The sequence below is a fragment of the Antedon bifida genome, chromosome 6 (genome assembly GCF_963402885.1).
Source record: "Antedon bifida chromosome 6, ecAntBifi1.1, whole genome shotgun sequence".
Lineage (NCBI taxonomy): Eukaryota > Metazoa > Echinodermata > Crinoidea > Comatulida > Antedonidae > Antedon > Antedon bifida.
Genome location: NC_136231.1, coordinates 3,457,871 through 3,473,209, shown reverse-complemented (window position 1 = coordinate 3,473,209; position 15,339 = coordinate 3,457,871). Strand labels below are relative to the sequence as shown.

General features: G+C 33.4%; 2 protein-coding genes across 2 annotated transcripts; both read left to right on the top strand.

Annotated features, from left to right (window-relative positions):
- Positions 1-1,382: 1,382 nt before the first annotated feature.
- On the top strand, positions 1,383-11,306 carry LOC144845603 (ubiquilin-1-like). Its single transcript, XM_078703033.1, has 13 exons — positions 1,383-1,513; positions 2,024-2,129; positions 2,574-2,623; positions 4,341-4,529; positions 5,119-5,244; positions 5,911-6,039; positions 6,272-6,389; positions 6,637-6,828; positions 7,894-8,033; positions 8,278-8,361; positions 8,642-8,757; positions 9,341-9,518; positions 9,893-11,306. Exons 1-13 carry the CDS (start codon positions 1,409-1,411, stop codon positions 10,034-10,036), a joined length of 1,677 nt encoding a protein of 558 aa, XP_078559159.1. The 5' UTR covers positions 1,383-1,408; the 3' UTR covers positions 10,037-11,306.
- A 532-nt stretch (positions 11,307-11,838) lies between these two features.
- On the top strand, positions 11,839-13,970 carry LOC144844348 (uncharacterized protein C3orf38 homolog). Its single transcript, XM_078701217.1, has 3 exons — positions 11,839-12,034; positions 12,833-13,005; positions 13,331-13,970. The coding sequence occupies exons 1-3, from the start codon at positions 11,914-11,916 to the stop codon at positions 13,442-13,444; spliced, it is 408 nt and encodes a 135-aa protein (XP_078557343.1). The 5' UTR covers positions 11,839-11,913; the 3' UTR covers positions 13,445-13,970.
- Positions 13,971-15,339: the final 1,369 nt, after the last annotated feature.

Below are 15,339 nucleotides of genomic sequence, written 5' to 3'. Positions count from 1 at the left end.
AATATACAAGTATTAAATGTTTTAAAAATTGAACATGCTTTGGAGCATCTCTGAGCTTCTGAATGGACAAAAAGCGTTCAACCGAAACACACTTGAATGTTCTATCTGCCAAAAGTGAATTGTAACAATCTGAATTACTAGAGGGTGAGCTCGCTTCGCTCGCTCCCCCTCTAGGAAGTGTAGACGATGGTTCTCGGAATGATGATGTTCTCCTTGTACGTTTTCTGTCGGTTACGATTATTGAAAATGCTTGACATTCGTAAAACTAAACTACTCTGTTTCACAGTGTCTTAGATGATTAATAACATTTTAAAGTATAGTGTTTATTGTTTGGTAGGACCCTTATAGGGCGGATGTGGGGAAGCGGAGTTTATTTGAGGGAGGTGCTTATTCGAGGAATATGTTAAATTTGTTAGTTTTTTTATAATATGGTAATATTTATAATCAAATGAAATCCTCTAATAGATATGAAAAGTGGTAAAAAAGAATAACAAATGCTTGGTAAATTGTAGATAACAGTGCGATGAATTCTACTACAAATTGTGTTATTATAAATGTGGATGGATGTTTAAATAGTTGTGTTGGGGCTGGGGGATTATTATTCAAAGTGATGTTTTATTGGAGAGGCGTTTATTCAAATAAATACCATCCTAATAATTAATACATTATTTAATTTAAACATCTTTTGAAACTAACTTCCGTGACAGAGTGGGCCGTTTCGGCCCAAGAAAGAAGACTTGCAACATGGGCAGACATCTCGGTCCTAACGGGACACAGATAGCCTACAGTTATTCCTGCCAGCTTACTCAATAAAACTCGGCTATCTCAATTTTAAACAAAATGTCTTATCATCAAATCTCCCTATGTAATTTTATAATACTATTCCCCACAATATATTCCGATTCTTTATGGCGTATATTTAATTTGATCTTTATTAATTGGCAGTATAATTTTTATTTTTTAACTACTGTACCTTCACACGCGCGGTCCGTTCCTAAAATAAACAAAAAACTGAAATGGCTATAGCCACTAATGGCCAACTTAAGCTCAGCTCGGGTTTTTTCTTCCATCTTCCAAATGGACACTGTATTGATTGATGGAAAGTGCCTGTTTCCAGTCACCTTCAATGACGTAATGGATTTTAGTACGTTAGGATATGTAATATAATGTTATGATAATGTTTTATTGGATGTACATACACTGCAATCACAGAGGAGGTTTACATTTAGTAAATTTTCTTTTTATTTTAAGAACATTATGAAAATAGTATGGACATACAAATTAAGTACAGATCGTATCAAAGTTCTATCCCAGTACTTGAATCAATTAAGTTTGTTAATTGGTGGCAGGTTGAGGGCTCACTCTAATTTTCCCAGAATGCACCATAGAACACACTAGAAAACTAAATATGGCCGATCAAGGTGAGGAAGCGACAAAAAAAATCGAAGTTGTGGTGAAAACTCCCAAAGAAAAACACACAGTAGAGGTTGATGAAACGGCCACCGTTAAAGAGGTAACTATTTAGGTTTATTTCGAATCAATAGTATGTGCATAATGTACAATATGACTATCTAGGCTAGGCTAGGCCTAACTAAAACGAGGCAAGAAGGCTGTGGTGTGGCAGTAGCGTAGCGGCCCTGTCCCCTGCAAGACCCAGCAGATATGGGCTGCAAAGCCTTTGCATGGCTAACTCAGACGGCCATTGTGATTGGTCCTAACATGACTGTAAAACTCTTACCCTACAAAAAAAACTGCTTAGGCCTAGCTTTATTAGCCAAAGGTTAGTAATGGGCAACAAAAAAAAGTCATGATGCCGCCAACATTTTTAACAACCACCCGGTCATCATCATTCAACAAATGAATCGGTATTTCTTTTATGAATACTGGAGAAGTTGTATTACTATTAGTTTGGCTAGGCAGTCTATCCGTATTAGCAATCAGAACCGTTCTCTATTTGCAAATGAGAGTATAATATATTATGAATATATATATATTTTAATTAATTGATTTTTTGTTTTTGCAGTTCAAAGATGAAGTATCCAAGAAATTTAACAACACCTCAGTAGACCAACTGTGTTTAATTTTTGCTGGAAAAATTTTGAAGGATACAGATACAATAGCAAAGCATGGTATAAACATTTTTTATAACTGATCTTTATTAAGATAATAAATTTCACATTCATTTTGATATGTATTTTCTTTTATCTTTTTCAATATGGCATTTACTAAATTATTTTTAAAGCAAGAGAGCACGATACTTAACTCGGGTTAGAAGTTTGGAGTCTAAGACCATTGGACTCCATTGGAATTAAATTGATTTTTCTTTCAATTTTATGGGCTATCCTTGGTTTCTTATTTAATGTATTTGCTTGTAAATTGTTTGTATTCATATTGTCTTGTAATCTTATGTTGAAACCGAATAAAATCAAATCATTGTGGTGTATTCAAGATGTTCTCTACATGGAATGTAGTCATAACCATAAACTGGTTTATATAATTATGTACTTTCCATTGTATATCATGAACTGGTGTACTATATTCTTTTTATTATTTATTTGTCATTGTTTTTACAGGGATCAAGGATGGATTAACAGTTCATCTAGTCATAAGATCTGCCAACAAAGTAAGCTCTATCTATGTTTAGTAGACATTCAGACTATATTCAGATCAACTAACATAACCTGGTTATTTGTCAGTTGCAACCTATTCTTCTGTATCCAGATTATACTGTATAAGGAAATTATGTTACACCGTCCAGTGTCACATCTAATACTGTATTTAAATTTACCATAAGAATAATTCCAATGGTTACATAAGATAAGATAAAACTTTATTGTCATGACCACAACAAGGCGAACATGAAATTTGTTTTCCTTGAATGCTTACATTACACTTAAAATACAGGAAAACACATAACAGTAATAAATATCAATACAATATATATATATATAAAGACTAAAGATCTCTGGTGCGCGTGCGTACAACTGAGGACTAGTGCTGTTCCGCCGTACCACGCCGAGAATGTTAAAGAGTCGTTATCCAATCGAGTTCGAACAATACCATGAAAGCCCCAGTGGTCTAATGGTTAGGACATCTGCATATCAAGCAGGCGGTCCGAGTTCGAGTCTCGGTTGGGGCGACTTTTTCTCATTCTCACAGATTTCCTCATCTTTATCGTTTCAAATTAATTAATTAAATTTCAGTATATCACCGGGCGGTTTAGAATTAATGTTCTGTGCCTGATTTGTTTATATATATAAAAGTATCTCTTCGGAGATCCCGCCTCGTGAATAAAAATACTGTAAGATGAGGGCGTATCAATTTGATCTCTGGTGCGCGTGCGTACAACTGAGGACTAGTGCTGTTCCGCCGTACCACGCCGAGAATGTTAAAGAGTCGTTATCCAATCGAGTTCGAACAATACCATGAAAGCCCCAGTGGTCTAATGGTTAGGACATCTGCATATCAAGCAGGCGGTCCGAGTTCGAGTCTCGGTTGGGGCGACTTTTTCTCATTCTCACAGATTTCCTCATCTTTATCGTTTCAAATTAATTAATTAAATTTCAGTATATCACCGGGCGGTTTAGAATTAATGTTCTGTGCCTGATTTGTTTATATATATAAAGACTAAAATGTTGAGTTAGATGTATTGGGTTGTGGATATAGCCCTTAAATAACAATAGTTTATATGAAAATTCTTAAGGTTGGTTCCAAATAGAACGCAATGTAAGGACGTAGCTCTACGTAATGACCAATCACAAGCAACAGTTTAGATGATCTATCGCGTCATGGTTGGTAAAATTACTTGCGTTGCGCTTACGTATTTGTGTTGCGTTCTAGTGGGAACCAAGCTTTGAGGCAACATTGAAGGTCATCAGTAATCGCAAATTATTATGATATGCTGGTACTGTACCATTTGGTTACATTTAACCTGAATAAAAACTGGTACCCTACCAGTAATTTTATACTAACATAGAGATCAGTTTTGGCAATGATAAATAATATGTTTTAAAAACATTTTTTAAACCTAGGGTTACAAATTCAAATTTGTGTTAAAATCTCTTGATAAATACACCATGCATTCAAATCCCTGATTAATAATATAACTGAGGTGTACAGTTACAAAAATAATTCTGTCTGGAAATGTGCGTTATAAAAACAAGAAAGCTTCATACAAATAAAAGACAAACTGAATAAAAAAACCCCCAATAAAATCAATTATGATTATTTATATCTCCAACTGAAAGTAAATATTTTACAGAAGTTTTCTTGGTGTAAAGAAATTAAACTGTTAGTATATAGTATAAATGTTAATAACTTTATTTTACCCTTTTTAAAAGGCTCAAGAACAAGCAGCTCAACATGCACAACAATCTTCTCAATCATCATCAACCACCACTGCAGCCCCACCTCCTATTCAAGCACAACAAAACCCATTTGGAAGTGGGCTGGGTGGACTCGGTGGCCTTGGAGGAATGGGCCTAGGATCAGCTAATTTTATGGAAATGCAACAACAAATGCAAAGCCAGGTAAATATTAAATCAACACTAAATGACAGATTGTACTACTGTTCTTTAAAGTGTGCTAGATGTGTTCCCCTTTTATTTTTTATTTTATTTCACATACATCCAAGAGCGATATCGCCAATTACAGATGCCTTAAAGAATATATATATATATATGATGAGTTTGTGACAGTGGCTGTGTGTGAACTAGTACACCGGGGTAACCCCTACTCGTCTCAAAAGATGTACTGGGTTCTTTAAAGTTAACATGAGCCAGATGTGTATACTGGACCTACAGTTTATAGTCCTATCCCAGAAGACTTGTTCTACCACCAGAACCATGGAGCGAGTGAGCCTCGAACCCTTGTCTATGTTATGGCTACGTAATTACGGTTCCACTTACTCACTCTAGTTGTATTGTATTCATCATCCATAGCAGAATACGGGTATTTAAGCTTTTTTTATTGCAAACTCTGGTGTTGCAGGGTTTAAGGTGAATGAGATCTCTACGGATTCTCTAGACGATGTGAGTGGTTCTAGCGCTATCATGGCGTTTAATGTGAAAACGTTACCATACCATATCTTTGAATGTTTTTGTTTGTGTTTTTTTTTAGTTGTTGAATAATCCAGAGATGTTGCAACAAGTTATGGAGAATCCATTAGTACAGAATATGATGCAGAATCCAGAGATGTTAAGACAAATGTTGATGAGTAATCCTCAAATGCAACAATTGATGGAAGTTAGTAAAGCTCTGTCTACACTATCAAACTTTATGTGACAAAAAAATGTGATGTGCCCATATATGGACATGATGATGTCATATCACTACTGTGGGAGAATGTGACATGTGAAAACAAATGAGTTTTTTGGCTTTTTGTATTGTAAAGAAATGCTTTATTCACATGAAAATCTCAGCAAATGAAACAGATAATATAATTACTACGATAAGAAATACAATTCAAAACCTGAAACAAACAGACATATAACATTCTAATAACTTACAATACATTCACTAATAATGCAAAGATACGTTAAAATAATTAATTAAAATATGTTATATATAATATATATCTACAATATGAATCTAGTTAACTTATCCTTGGGCCAATCAACTCATTACATATACTGGTTAACAACAGGTTAGCAACAGGTTAGCAACAGACTAGTTGGTACTTTACTACCATGCTTGATTCATAACAACTATGAGAATGCTATTTAGACTTGTTTGAATACAACGCACACGACTAAAACATAAGCGTACGTTCTTAATCTGATACGCGTAAACACAATAATGCATCATTACATAATATGCGTAAACTACAACAATATTTGGGTATATCACTACCATGTTTGGACACAATCTGTTGTGCAAATTAACAATCATAACTATGATTTTGTTTTTCAGAGAAATCCTGAATTATCCCACATGTTAAATAACCCAGAGTTACTGCGTCAAACCATGGAGCTAGCACGTAATCCATCTATGATGCAGGAGATGATGAGAAGCCAAGATAGAGCTCTAAGCAATCTAGAAGTATGTCACATGATCATTTATGAAATCCTATTAAATTAATCTTAACATTAAATCACATATTTTGCTCATGAAATAATAATACAGTTATATGACAACCCAATGATTCATTAAAACTTACATCTAAATAAATTTTATATTGTTTGAAGGTTTGCATGGCGAAATCAATAAATAAATTTTGCTATATTTTGAAAGGATATCACCCATATTCAACTGTTTATTTGTTTGATTGTAGAGTATTCCAGGAGGCTACAATGCCCTACGGAGAATGTATACAGATATACAAGAACCAATGATGAATGCAGCTCAAGAACAGCTTGGAGGCAACCCATTTGCAGCTCTTAGTGGTAATAGTAAGTAACAGTTATTTTTGCAAAGTTTTATTTTATTCCTGTGCCTACAGAGACGCGTTTGGTGAATGGTCACCGATGTACACCATAATGTACACTGTAACAATGAACACTATTAATAACATTAATGTCATTTTGTCACAAATTTGAAAGTTTATGTAATATATTTTATTTGTGTGGTATGATAGTAGATAATAAGTTAATAAAACATCATTACGTAAATAATAATAAACTTGTGTTTTTTTTAAAGCTTCATCTAGTGGCAGTGCCTCACAACAGGGTAGGGAAAACACAGAACCTCTACCTAATCCATGGGGTACACCCAGTGCAAGGTCAACACCATCTACTGCTACAACTACTACTACTGCATCAAGTACACCGTCAACGACAACATCCACACCATCCACAACACCTAATTTAAGTGGGGTTCAACCTGGACCAGGTAATAACATCTGAGATTACATATTTGATATCCACATGTGGTAGCACTTGAGTTTCACCTGTTAATGCCTTTGATTCATGTGTTAACACCTGTTAACCACATGTTAACACCTGTGATCCACCAGATAGTATGTCTTGTCATCCATCAGTTAACACCTGTGATCCATTAGTTAACACCTGTGATCCATTAGTTAACACCTGTGATCCACCAGTTAACACCTGTGATCCACCAGTTAACACCTGTGATCCATCAGATTGTATGCCTTGTCATCCATAGGCTAACAACTGTGATCCATCAGTTAGCAACTGTGATCCATCAGTTAGCAACTGTGATCCATCAGTTAGCAACTGTGATCCACCAGTTAACACCTGTGATCCCATCAGATCGCACTTGTCATCCATAGGCTACCAAATGTGATCCACCAGTTAACAACTGTGATCCACCAGTTAACAACTGTGATCCACCAGTTAACACCTGTCATCCATAGGTTAACACCTGTGATCCATCAGTTAACAGCTGTGATCCATCAGTTAACACCTGTGATTCATCAGTTAACACCTGTAATCTACCAGATAGCACTTGTCATCCATAGGCTAACACCTGTGATTCATCATTTAACACCTGTGATTCATCAGTTAACACCTGTGATCCATCAGTTAACAGCTGTGATCCATCAGTTAACACCTGTAATCCACCAGATAGCACTTGTCATCCATAGGTTAACACCTGTGATCCATCAGTTAACAGCTGTGATCCATCAGTTAACACCTGTGATTCATCAGTTAACACCTGTAATCTACCAGATAGCACTTGTCATCCATAGGCTAACACCTGTGATTCATCAGTTAACACCTGTGATCCATCAGTTAACAGCTGTGATCCATCAGTTAACACCTGTGATCCATCAGTTAACACATGTGATCCACCAGATAACACTTGTCATCCATAGGCTAATAACTGTGATTCATCAGTTTACACCTGTGATTCATCATTTAACACCTGTGATCCATAGGCTAATAAATCTGATTCACTTTTTAACAGCTGTATTTATTTCCTTGTCTACAGGTATCTTTAACAGTCCTGGAATGCAAAGTATGATGCAGCAGATGTCGGCCAATCCACAGCTGATGCAGAACATGATGCAGGCTCCATACATGAGAAGCATGATGCAAAATATGAGCCAAAACCCTCAGCTTGCTTCACAGGTTAGCACTAGCCAATTCATAGCACCTCTATCAAGGGGACGGCTTCGGGATCCAACAAGATTTTCCCCTAAATAGAGGTTGGCCATAGTGTTAGAACATGTATTACTCCTTGTCTTCTTAATTAGAGTGTCTTCAGTATAGTGAAGTACATACATTCCTAGACGATTTACTAAAGATAAGTAAGGATCAAAGTTCAAATTACCAGTAATTTCAAATCAAAAGATATTTCTTTCTACTACACTAGGTATTAGCATCTAATCCAATGTTTGCTGGAAATTCTCAACTTCAAGAACAGATGCAGCAGATGATGCCAACATTCCTACAGCAGGTACTTATATTTTCATCAAGCAGTACTAGTTAGAAAGAGTAAAATATGTCTATGTCTGAACGATTATAACAGCATGGTTGATTATTGAGTATTTGAATGCATGTAGAACAGAATTGAGAAAGGCAATACAGGGATTTAAAAAATACCAAATTTATGTACATTACATGTTTAAATGATAATTTAATATGTTAATAAATATTGCATGATTTAAAATCCTTATGGAACATTTTTAAGAACCATGCACTATAGTATGATATGATGTTTTATTACTTTTTAAAAGATGCAAAACCCTGAGATGCAGTCAGCTATGACAAATCCTAGAGCAGTGCAGGCAATCATGCAGATACAACAGGGAATGCAACAGCTACAACAAGAAGCACCAGGCCTCTTACCTGGGTAAGTACAGGTATTTGAAAATGGTAACAACAGACTTCTCGTCTCTTTCATTATCATTTTAAACAAATATTATATACAGTACATTTATATACAGTCATTTTGCCTTTAAAAATGAATCATAACTAATAAAGTGATTATACCCTAAAGTAAGAATACTAAATGCTAGCCACAAGATCTAGCTCATGTGCACTTTTAAAGAACCTAGTACATCTTTTGAGACGAGTAGGGGTTACCACGGTATACTAGTACATTACAACCGCTGGCCCTCTGGACTGAAGAGGTCGCCTAGTATAAATAAATAATAACAAATAAACAAATACCAATTGGCATATTAAAATAAAGCAGACACACCCACTAATATCTAGTGTAACATCACCCAGTCTTGTTTAAAGTTTATATAATGTACAGTATTTTGTTTAATTGGTTGGTTAGATTGACTGGGACAATGCCAACACTTAGTACAGCAAATACCAATTAGCATATTTAAATAAAGCAGACACACCCACTAATATCTAGTGTAACATCACCCAGTCTTGTTTAAAGTTTATATAATGTACAGTATTTTGTTTAATTGGTTGGTTAGATTGACTGGGACAATGCCAACACTTAGTACAGCAAATGTATCAACAACAAGTACAACTACAAGTAGCACACCATCAACAGCCCCCACCGTTACAGGTTCAGCTCCCAATGCAGATCAGTGGTCTCAAATGATGTCAACAATGATGCAGTCATTATCTACAGGTGCAAATACAGTTCAGGTAAGAGCAGGAATAGTTTTTTTTTTCTAATGTGTTAATGAATGAATAATGCATGACTTTAGTTATGGGATAACTCAGTTTTTTAGCAAGCCAGTTCTGTGGTTGAATGGTTAGACTTCACCTTATGAATCTGGAGCCCAGAGTTTCAAAATCTATCGATGTCCTTAGTTTTTGGGTTAGGTGCAGTAATAGTTAGGAAATAGGCCAACTCTCTTGCAATTTCTTCCAGTAAGTATTGTTAGGGAACTGTGCAGCAGTTTTAGGACAGACATATATATATATAGAAAATATTTAATATGTGGTGGGGGTGTTTTCTACTAACAAATGTAGTCATGATGCAAAAACACTAAAGTTCAATTAATCTCTCTTTTCAGGCTCCAGAGGTTCAATTTCGGGCGCAACTAGAACAGTTAGCAACTATGGGTTTTGTAGATAGGGAAGCAAACATAAGAGCACTCACAGCTACAGGTGGTGATGTAAATGCCGCCATTGAAAGACTGATAGGTGGCGCCAGCTAACTGTTACCAATAATCCTCTATATAATTATCGTTTTGGTGTAAAAATAGATTATGTATGTTACAAAGTTGTTGCTTGTACACAATTTAATATCGTTTTTTGGCTTGACTTTAAATATTAGGTACAATTCACTGATCACTGTATAGATTGGTAATGGTATAGTTTTTATCTATACATACTGATTTTAAGCAAAGGGGGATATAAAGTGATTACATGGATTAAATAATTAGGTTTAATATTTTATTATGAATATTTTATATTCGCTACTGAAAAAGAAGATAGCATTAATTAATCATTTTTCTAAAAAAAATGATTACTATTTCCGCCAGATCAGAAACAGTGGGTTTATGTGACCAATAATTTAGCGGTAAAAATGTTTATCATTCGTATTAAAGATTCCTCTGTTTTTAGTATTAACTTCATCACAAATAATAAATAATTATATATAACTATATATGTAATTTTTATAAAAGTAAATGAATTCATATTTATTTGTATAGCATGAAAAATAGCTATTCAAATATACAGAAGTGCAGTTATTTTTGATGTTAAAAGTTATAGTGTACTATCCTAAAATTTGCATCACAGTTCTACCTACTTAGGCCGCACTCACTGTAAATTGTTGACATTCTTTTTTCCCGTTTTCGTACAGTAGACAACTCTCAAGGCCACACATATGTGAATCTTTTAAGAATTCCTTGTTTCACAGCAATGCGTGGTTCCCACTAGAGACGCAATGCAAGGACGTACGCACAACAAGCAAATTGACCAATGACAAGCTACTGTCGGAATAATCCATCGCTTGTGATTGGTAAAATCGTTGCGTTTTGTCCTTGCGTTGCGTCGATATTGGGAACAAAGCTTTAATATTGATGATTTCCCAACCCCCTATGTGCACATTTTTTATTCATGGTGACAGGTCGTGTATTTGTCTTTTTTTTGTTGTGTATTTATTGAACAACTCTTTACCTAATCAAAAAGTATAATAAGACTATTGCTTTTCTTGGCTTTAAAATAATCTTTGAATTTAAATAAATACAGTACAATTATTCTACCCTGATTAAATGTTTTATCACAAAAAGTACTTTGTATATTGTAATACACACAATATTGATAGCGTAAACAATATGCTAATTACAATATTAAATATTAAGGTTATACCGTTAATTGTTGCAATGTATATTTGATATTGCATATAAATTACCAACACAAATCATTGAATTTCGCCTACATACTCTAAAATAAAATAAAAAAAATACAATATTAGAAAAACAGGTTTACTTGTAGTTTATTGAAGAACACATTGATGACTTTGTTTTATCGTGGAGCAAAAAAAAAATGAATATAATAAGCATGTACAGCTCTTGTATTTTAAAAATAATAAACAACATACAAAAACCTACTTTTTATTTTAGTGACAACAAGTTTATCTAATGTTAAATAATGAGAAAAGTAATCATAAAAACAAGACATTTATTAAAGGATGTTGACCTAAAATAGCAAAGTTTAAAAACTGAACTTAAGCTACCATGGGGACTAAATTTTATATACATACTTTAAAGATGTGTCTCCACAAAATCATGAAAAATGAAGATTAGGCCTAATAAAATCAGACTTTGAATAGGCGATTTTTGCAGTTAACAAAAAACCTTACTATTTCTGCTTTAAATTGCAGTTGTTTTATGACCTTTAAATAAAAAGTATGTGCTTTAGAAGAAGCTATCAAAATACGGGATCTTTCAGCAATCTTCCCACACTTCCTTATCAGGAAGATTTCATACCAATATAGAGGGTGTACAACAAAGAGGCGCGGCCGAGATAGGCTTTGTATTTTAATTTTCCTGTAAACAAATATAGTGTCTATCTTAGACTGTAAAATATGCTTAATGAAGAGGAAAAAGAGGAATTCAGACGTTTGTTAAGGTATTTGCCAGAGAAAGAATTGATATTGTTAAAAGATACTATAACAAGCAAGCTTATTAAAACTCACTCATTGGAAGGTAAGGCAGTAGTACCGGACGGGAAATTCCCGAAACAACTCGATAAATCTTGTAGTAGTAGGCCTACTGTAGTCCGCCATGATGCTCATAAAATTAATTTATGAACTCCATATAGAATAACTACCAACATTTGACTTTTGAAATTGAGTTTCCAAATGTTTAAAATAAAAAATGTGTTCTGTGAAATGTTGAAGATAGTCATAGACAAAATTCAACATACCAAATACTAATAATAGCAAACATGAACAATGTCACCAATGACTGGTATGTAGCTGACTTAGTTTTCGCAAGCAAATCAGCATTAATTTTTATTTGGAGAAAAGGTGTGGCAGGAAACATAATGTTTAATGTTAGGCTCACACCACACAGGCTTAGCGCCGCCGGAAACTTTCAAGACTAGAAACATATTGACAGGGTTTGTTTTCGAGAATTACTTGCGTATTATATTCTCAATGTACTTAGTAGTAATTACGTCAGAGTAGGGCAAAACATCTGACCAATTACTCAGCACCCTGATGCAAAGCTACTCCACACAGTTACAAACAATTAAAATCCTGTTGGTGCAGTACCCGCTGCTTACTTACATACATTCAAGCTCTCTCCTACGTCTATAGTTCCATCCAGGTCCAAGTCCAGCAACTATGCTTAGAAGGGGCATACAAACATAGCCTTGCTCTTAGTTTACCAACAAATAGACTATTCATCTAACTTCTGACCTGTCTGAAATTACATATACTATACTATAATAAACTGGCCACATCACAAATGTTTTAAATTTCACAAAAATAAAATTTGCAGAAACCATTGATGTAATACTGAACCACACTGAAAACAAATCTGAGCTACTTAACCGCAAGAAAATAAGTCGGGACTGCCTTTTCCAATATTTGGCAAACGAGAAGGTGTCGATTTCTGGACATGCTAGTAAACAAGATCTGGTTGACAAGATTCTTCATCTATTTAAAGCAATGGTATAATTTTTACTTTCTTGTGTATATTTGTGTTTCACACAAGAATATGATATTTGTGTACTTTTTAAAATTGTTTACCATAATTATAGATATCATCATCATCATCATCAATTAGATTGTGATTATAGATAATTTTATCTTTTTTCTCTATTTATATTTATATTGTATCCTTATTTTTTAAATTATTTTTTCTAGGGCTGTATGCTTATGACACTGCATCTTGTACATGCGACAGAAAAGTAATTAATTAATTTAGAAAAACAAATATTTTCAGAATGTAGTCATGATGCAAAAAAACTAAAGTTAAATTACTCTCTCTTTTCAGATTCAATTTCGAACTATGGGTTTTGTAGATAGGGAAGCAAACATAAGAGCACTCACAGCTACAGGTGGTGATGTAAATGCCGCCACTGAAAGACTGATAGGTGGTGCCAGATAACTGTTACTAATCCTCTATATAATTATCGTTTCGGTAAATTTTGTAAAAATAGATTATCTATGTTACAAAGTTGTTGCTTGTAATATTTTTTTTTGACTTTACTTTAAATATTAGATGCAATTCATTGTATTGATTCGAAATTTGAGAAATTTTAATTTGTTGGATGCCCCCTTGTGTAAAACTAATCGTTGGAAACGCTCTACCATCCCTAACATTATTGATAGAATGAATGAAGCTTCTAAAACTAAAACTTTGTAGGTTTATAACATTAATAATAATAATAACGAATTAGTGATTACCGCATGCTTTGGTTTATCTGGGTCTTTTAGCATTTTAAGAATTTTAACGGCTTTTTAATGATCTGATTTACTGTGTACTTTTATATTGTATGTATATATTTTATTGTTGTTAGAGTCTTTTAAATTTTTACTTTGTACGTTGTTTACAGAATTTTTCAGCCGTTGGCTGCCTTCTGTTTGTACATTTTATGTGTTTTTTTTATGAATAAATACCTATATATTATATATATATAAATCACGTTTGTAATCATATCCTCACAAGCATGTATCATAACTAAACCAGATTTGGTACTCATAAATTTCATGTCATATTTCATCACATGGCAATACAATTACGTGCGTAGTGCATATAACGTGTAAGTTAACAATGGTGAAAATATGCTAGAATGTCAGAATGCTCGGTAACTATTTTGCATTTCATTTTCTTAAAATGTAGGCTTATAAGAGAAAAAAGTTGATTAAATTATTTCGACAATCAAAAAAACTATGACATTTTCTTGGGCCGAAATAATAAACTTAACATTCCCGTACATTTATGTATTGTTGTGCAACCAGTATGTATACGATTCAACTAATTAATCAAAAAATGTTTTCCTGAAATCCAAGAGATTACGTTTTTAAACATTATTGTCGGAACGTAAATGAACTATTGTCGTTATTTACTTTCTGTATTTATAAAATGTATTTAAAAAAATAAAATTGATAAACGCAAACATGATGTAAAATTAATTTGGAAGTTACTCTTTCTTGAAGTTAAAATCAAATTAGTAATGAATATTCATGTCATTTAACTAAAGTCGAGATCAAATGGTCTCGTATAAAAGAAAAACTTCTTAATTTTTTACTTAAACTTATTTGAATGATTTTTTCTTTACTTTATTTGTTTTGATCTATTGTATTCCAATTAATATAAGTTTTATTTTTTATAGTTAGCATTTGTATCGTTAATAAGCCAATTTTTTTTTATGTATAAAACAATATTTTAATGCATTGTTTAAAATCATAGGTACTGTATATATGTATTTGTGTGTGCTACTAATTGTGATACTTAGAATACAATTTCTATAAATTAAGTAATTAGACCTTTTACCATTTTAACACATTCTTATTTATGGTGTCAACTTATTTGTAAGTAGTAATGAAAAAAAAAGAAGAAAAACAGTGGAAATAATAAAAGTTGGTTGTTCCCGCGAAAGACAATAAAAACACTTAACATTAACCTTCTTCTTTAAAAAAAGTTAAAAGTATATACTTTGACAGTGCATGCATCACTTTTTAAAATTGTTAAAGATTTCATCATAGTAAAAAATTACGATTCATTGCGGTATGTAATAATTTATCTGCACCAAAGTGGTTACTGCATAGTAAATACACGGAGGAATCTTTCTACAACTTTAGTTATGTATTTCTCGGTGGTATGTGCTCGCGTCTATAGCATTCAAGGTATCGAGTCTCACCTTGGGAAACAAAACGAAATAATTTTTTATATATCCGTAGTATTTGTTCAATTTTACTTCTTAGTGTATAGATTATACGCATGATGTATAATGAAATCTAGAGAAAAAGTAACTTATGTCTTTATTATTATAACAAGAG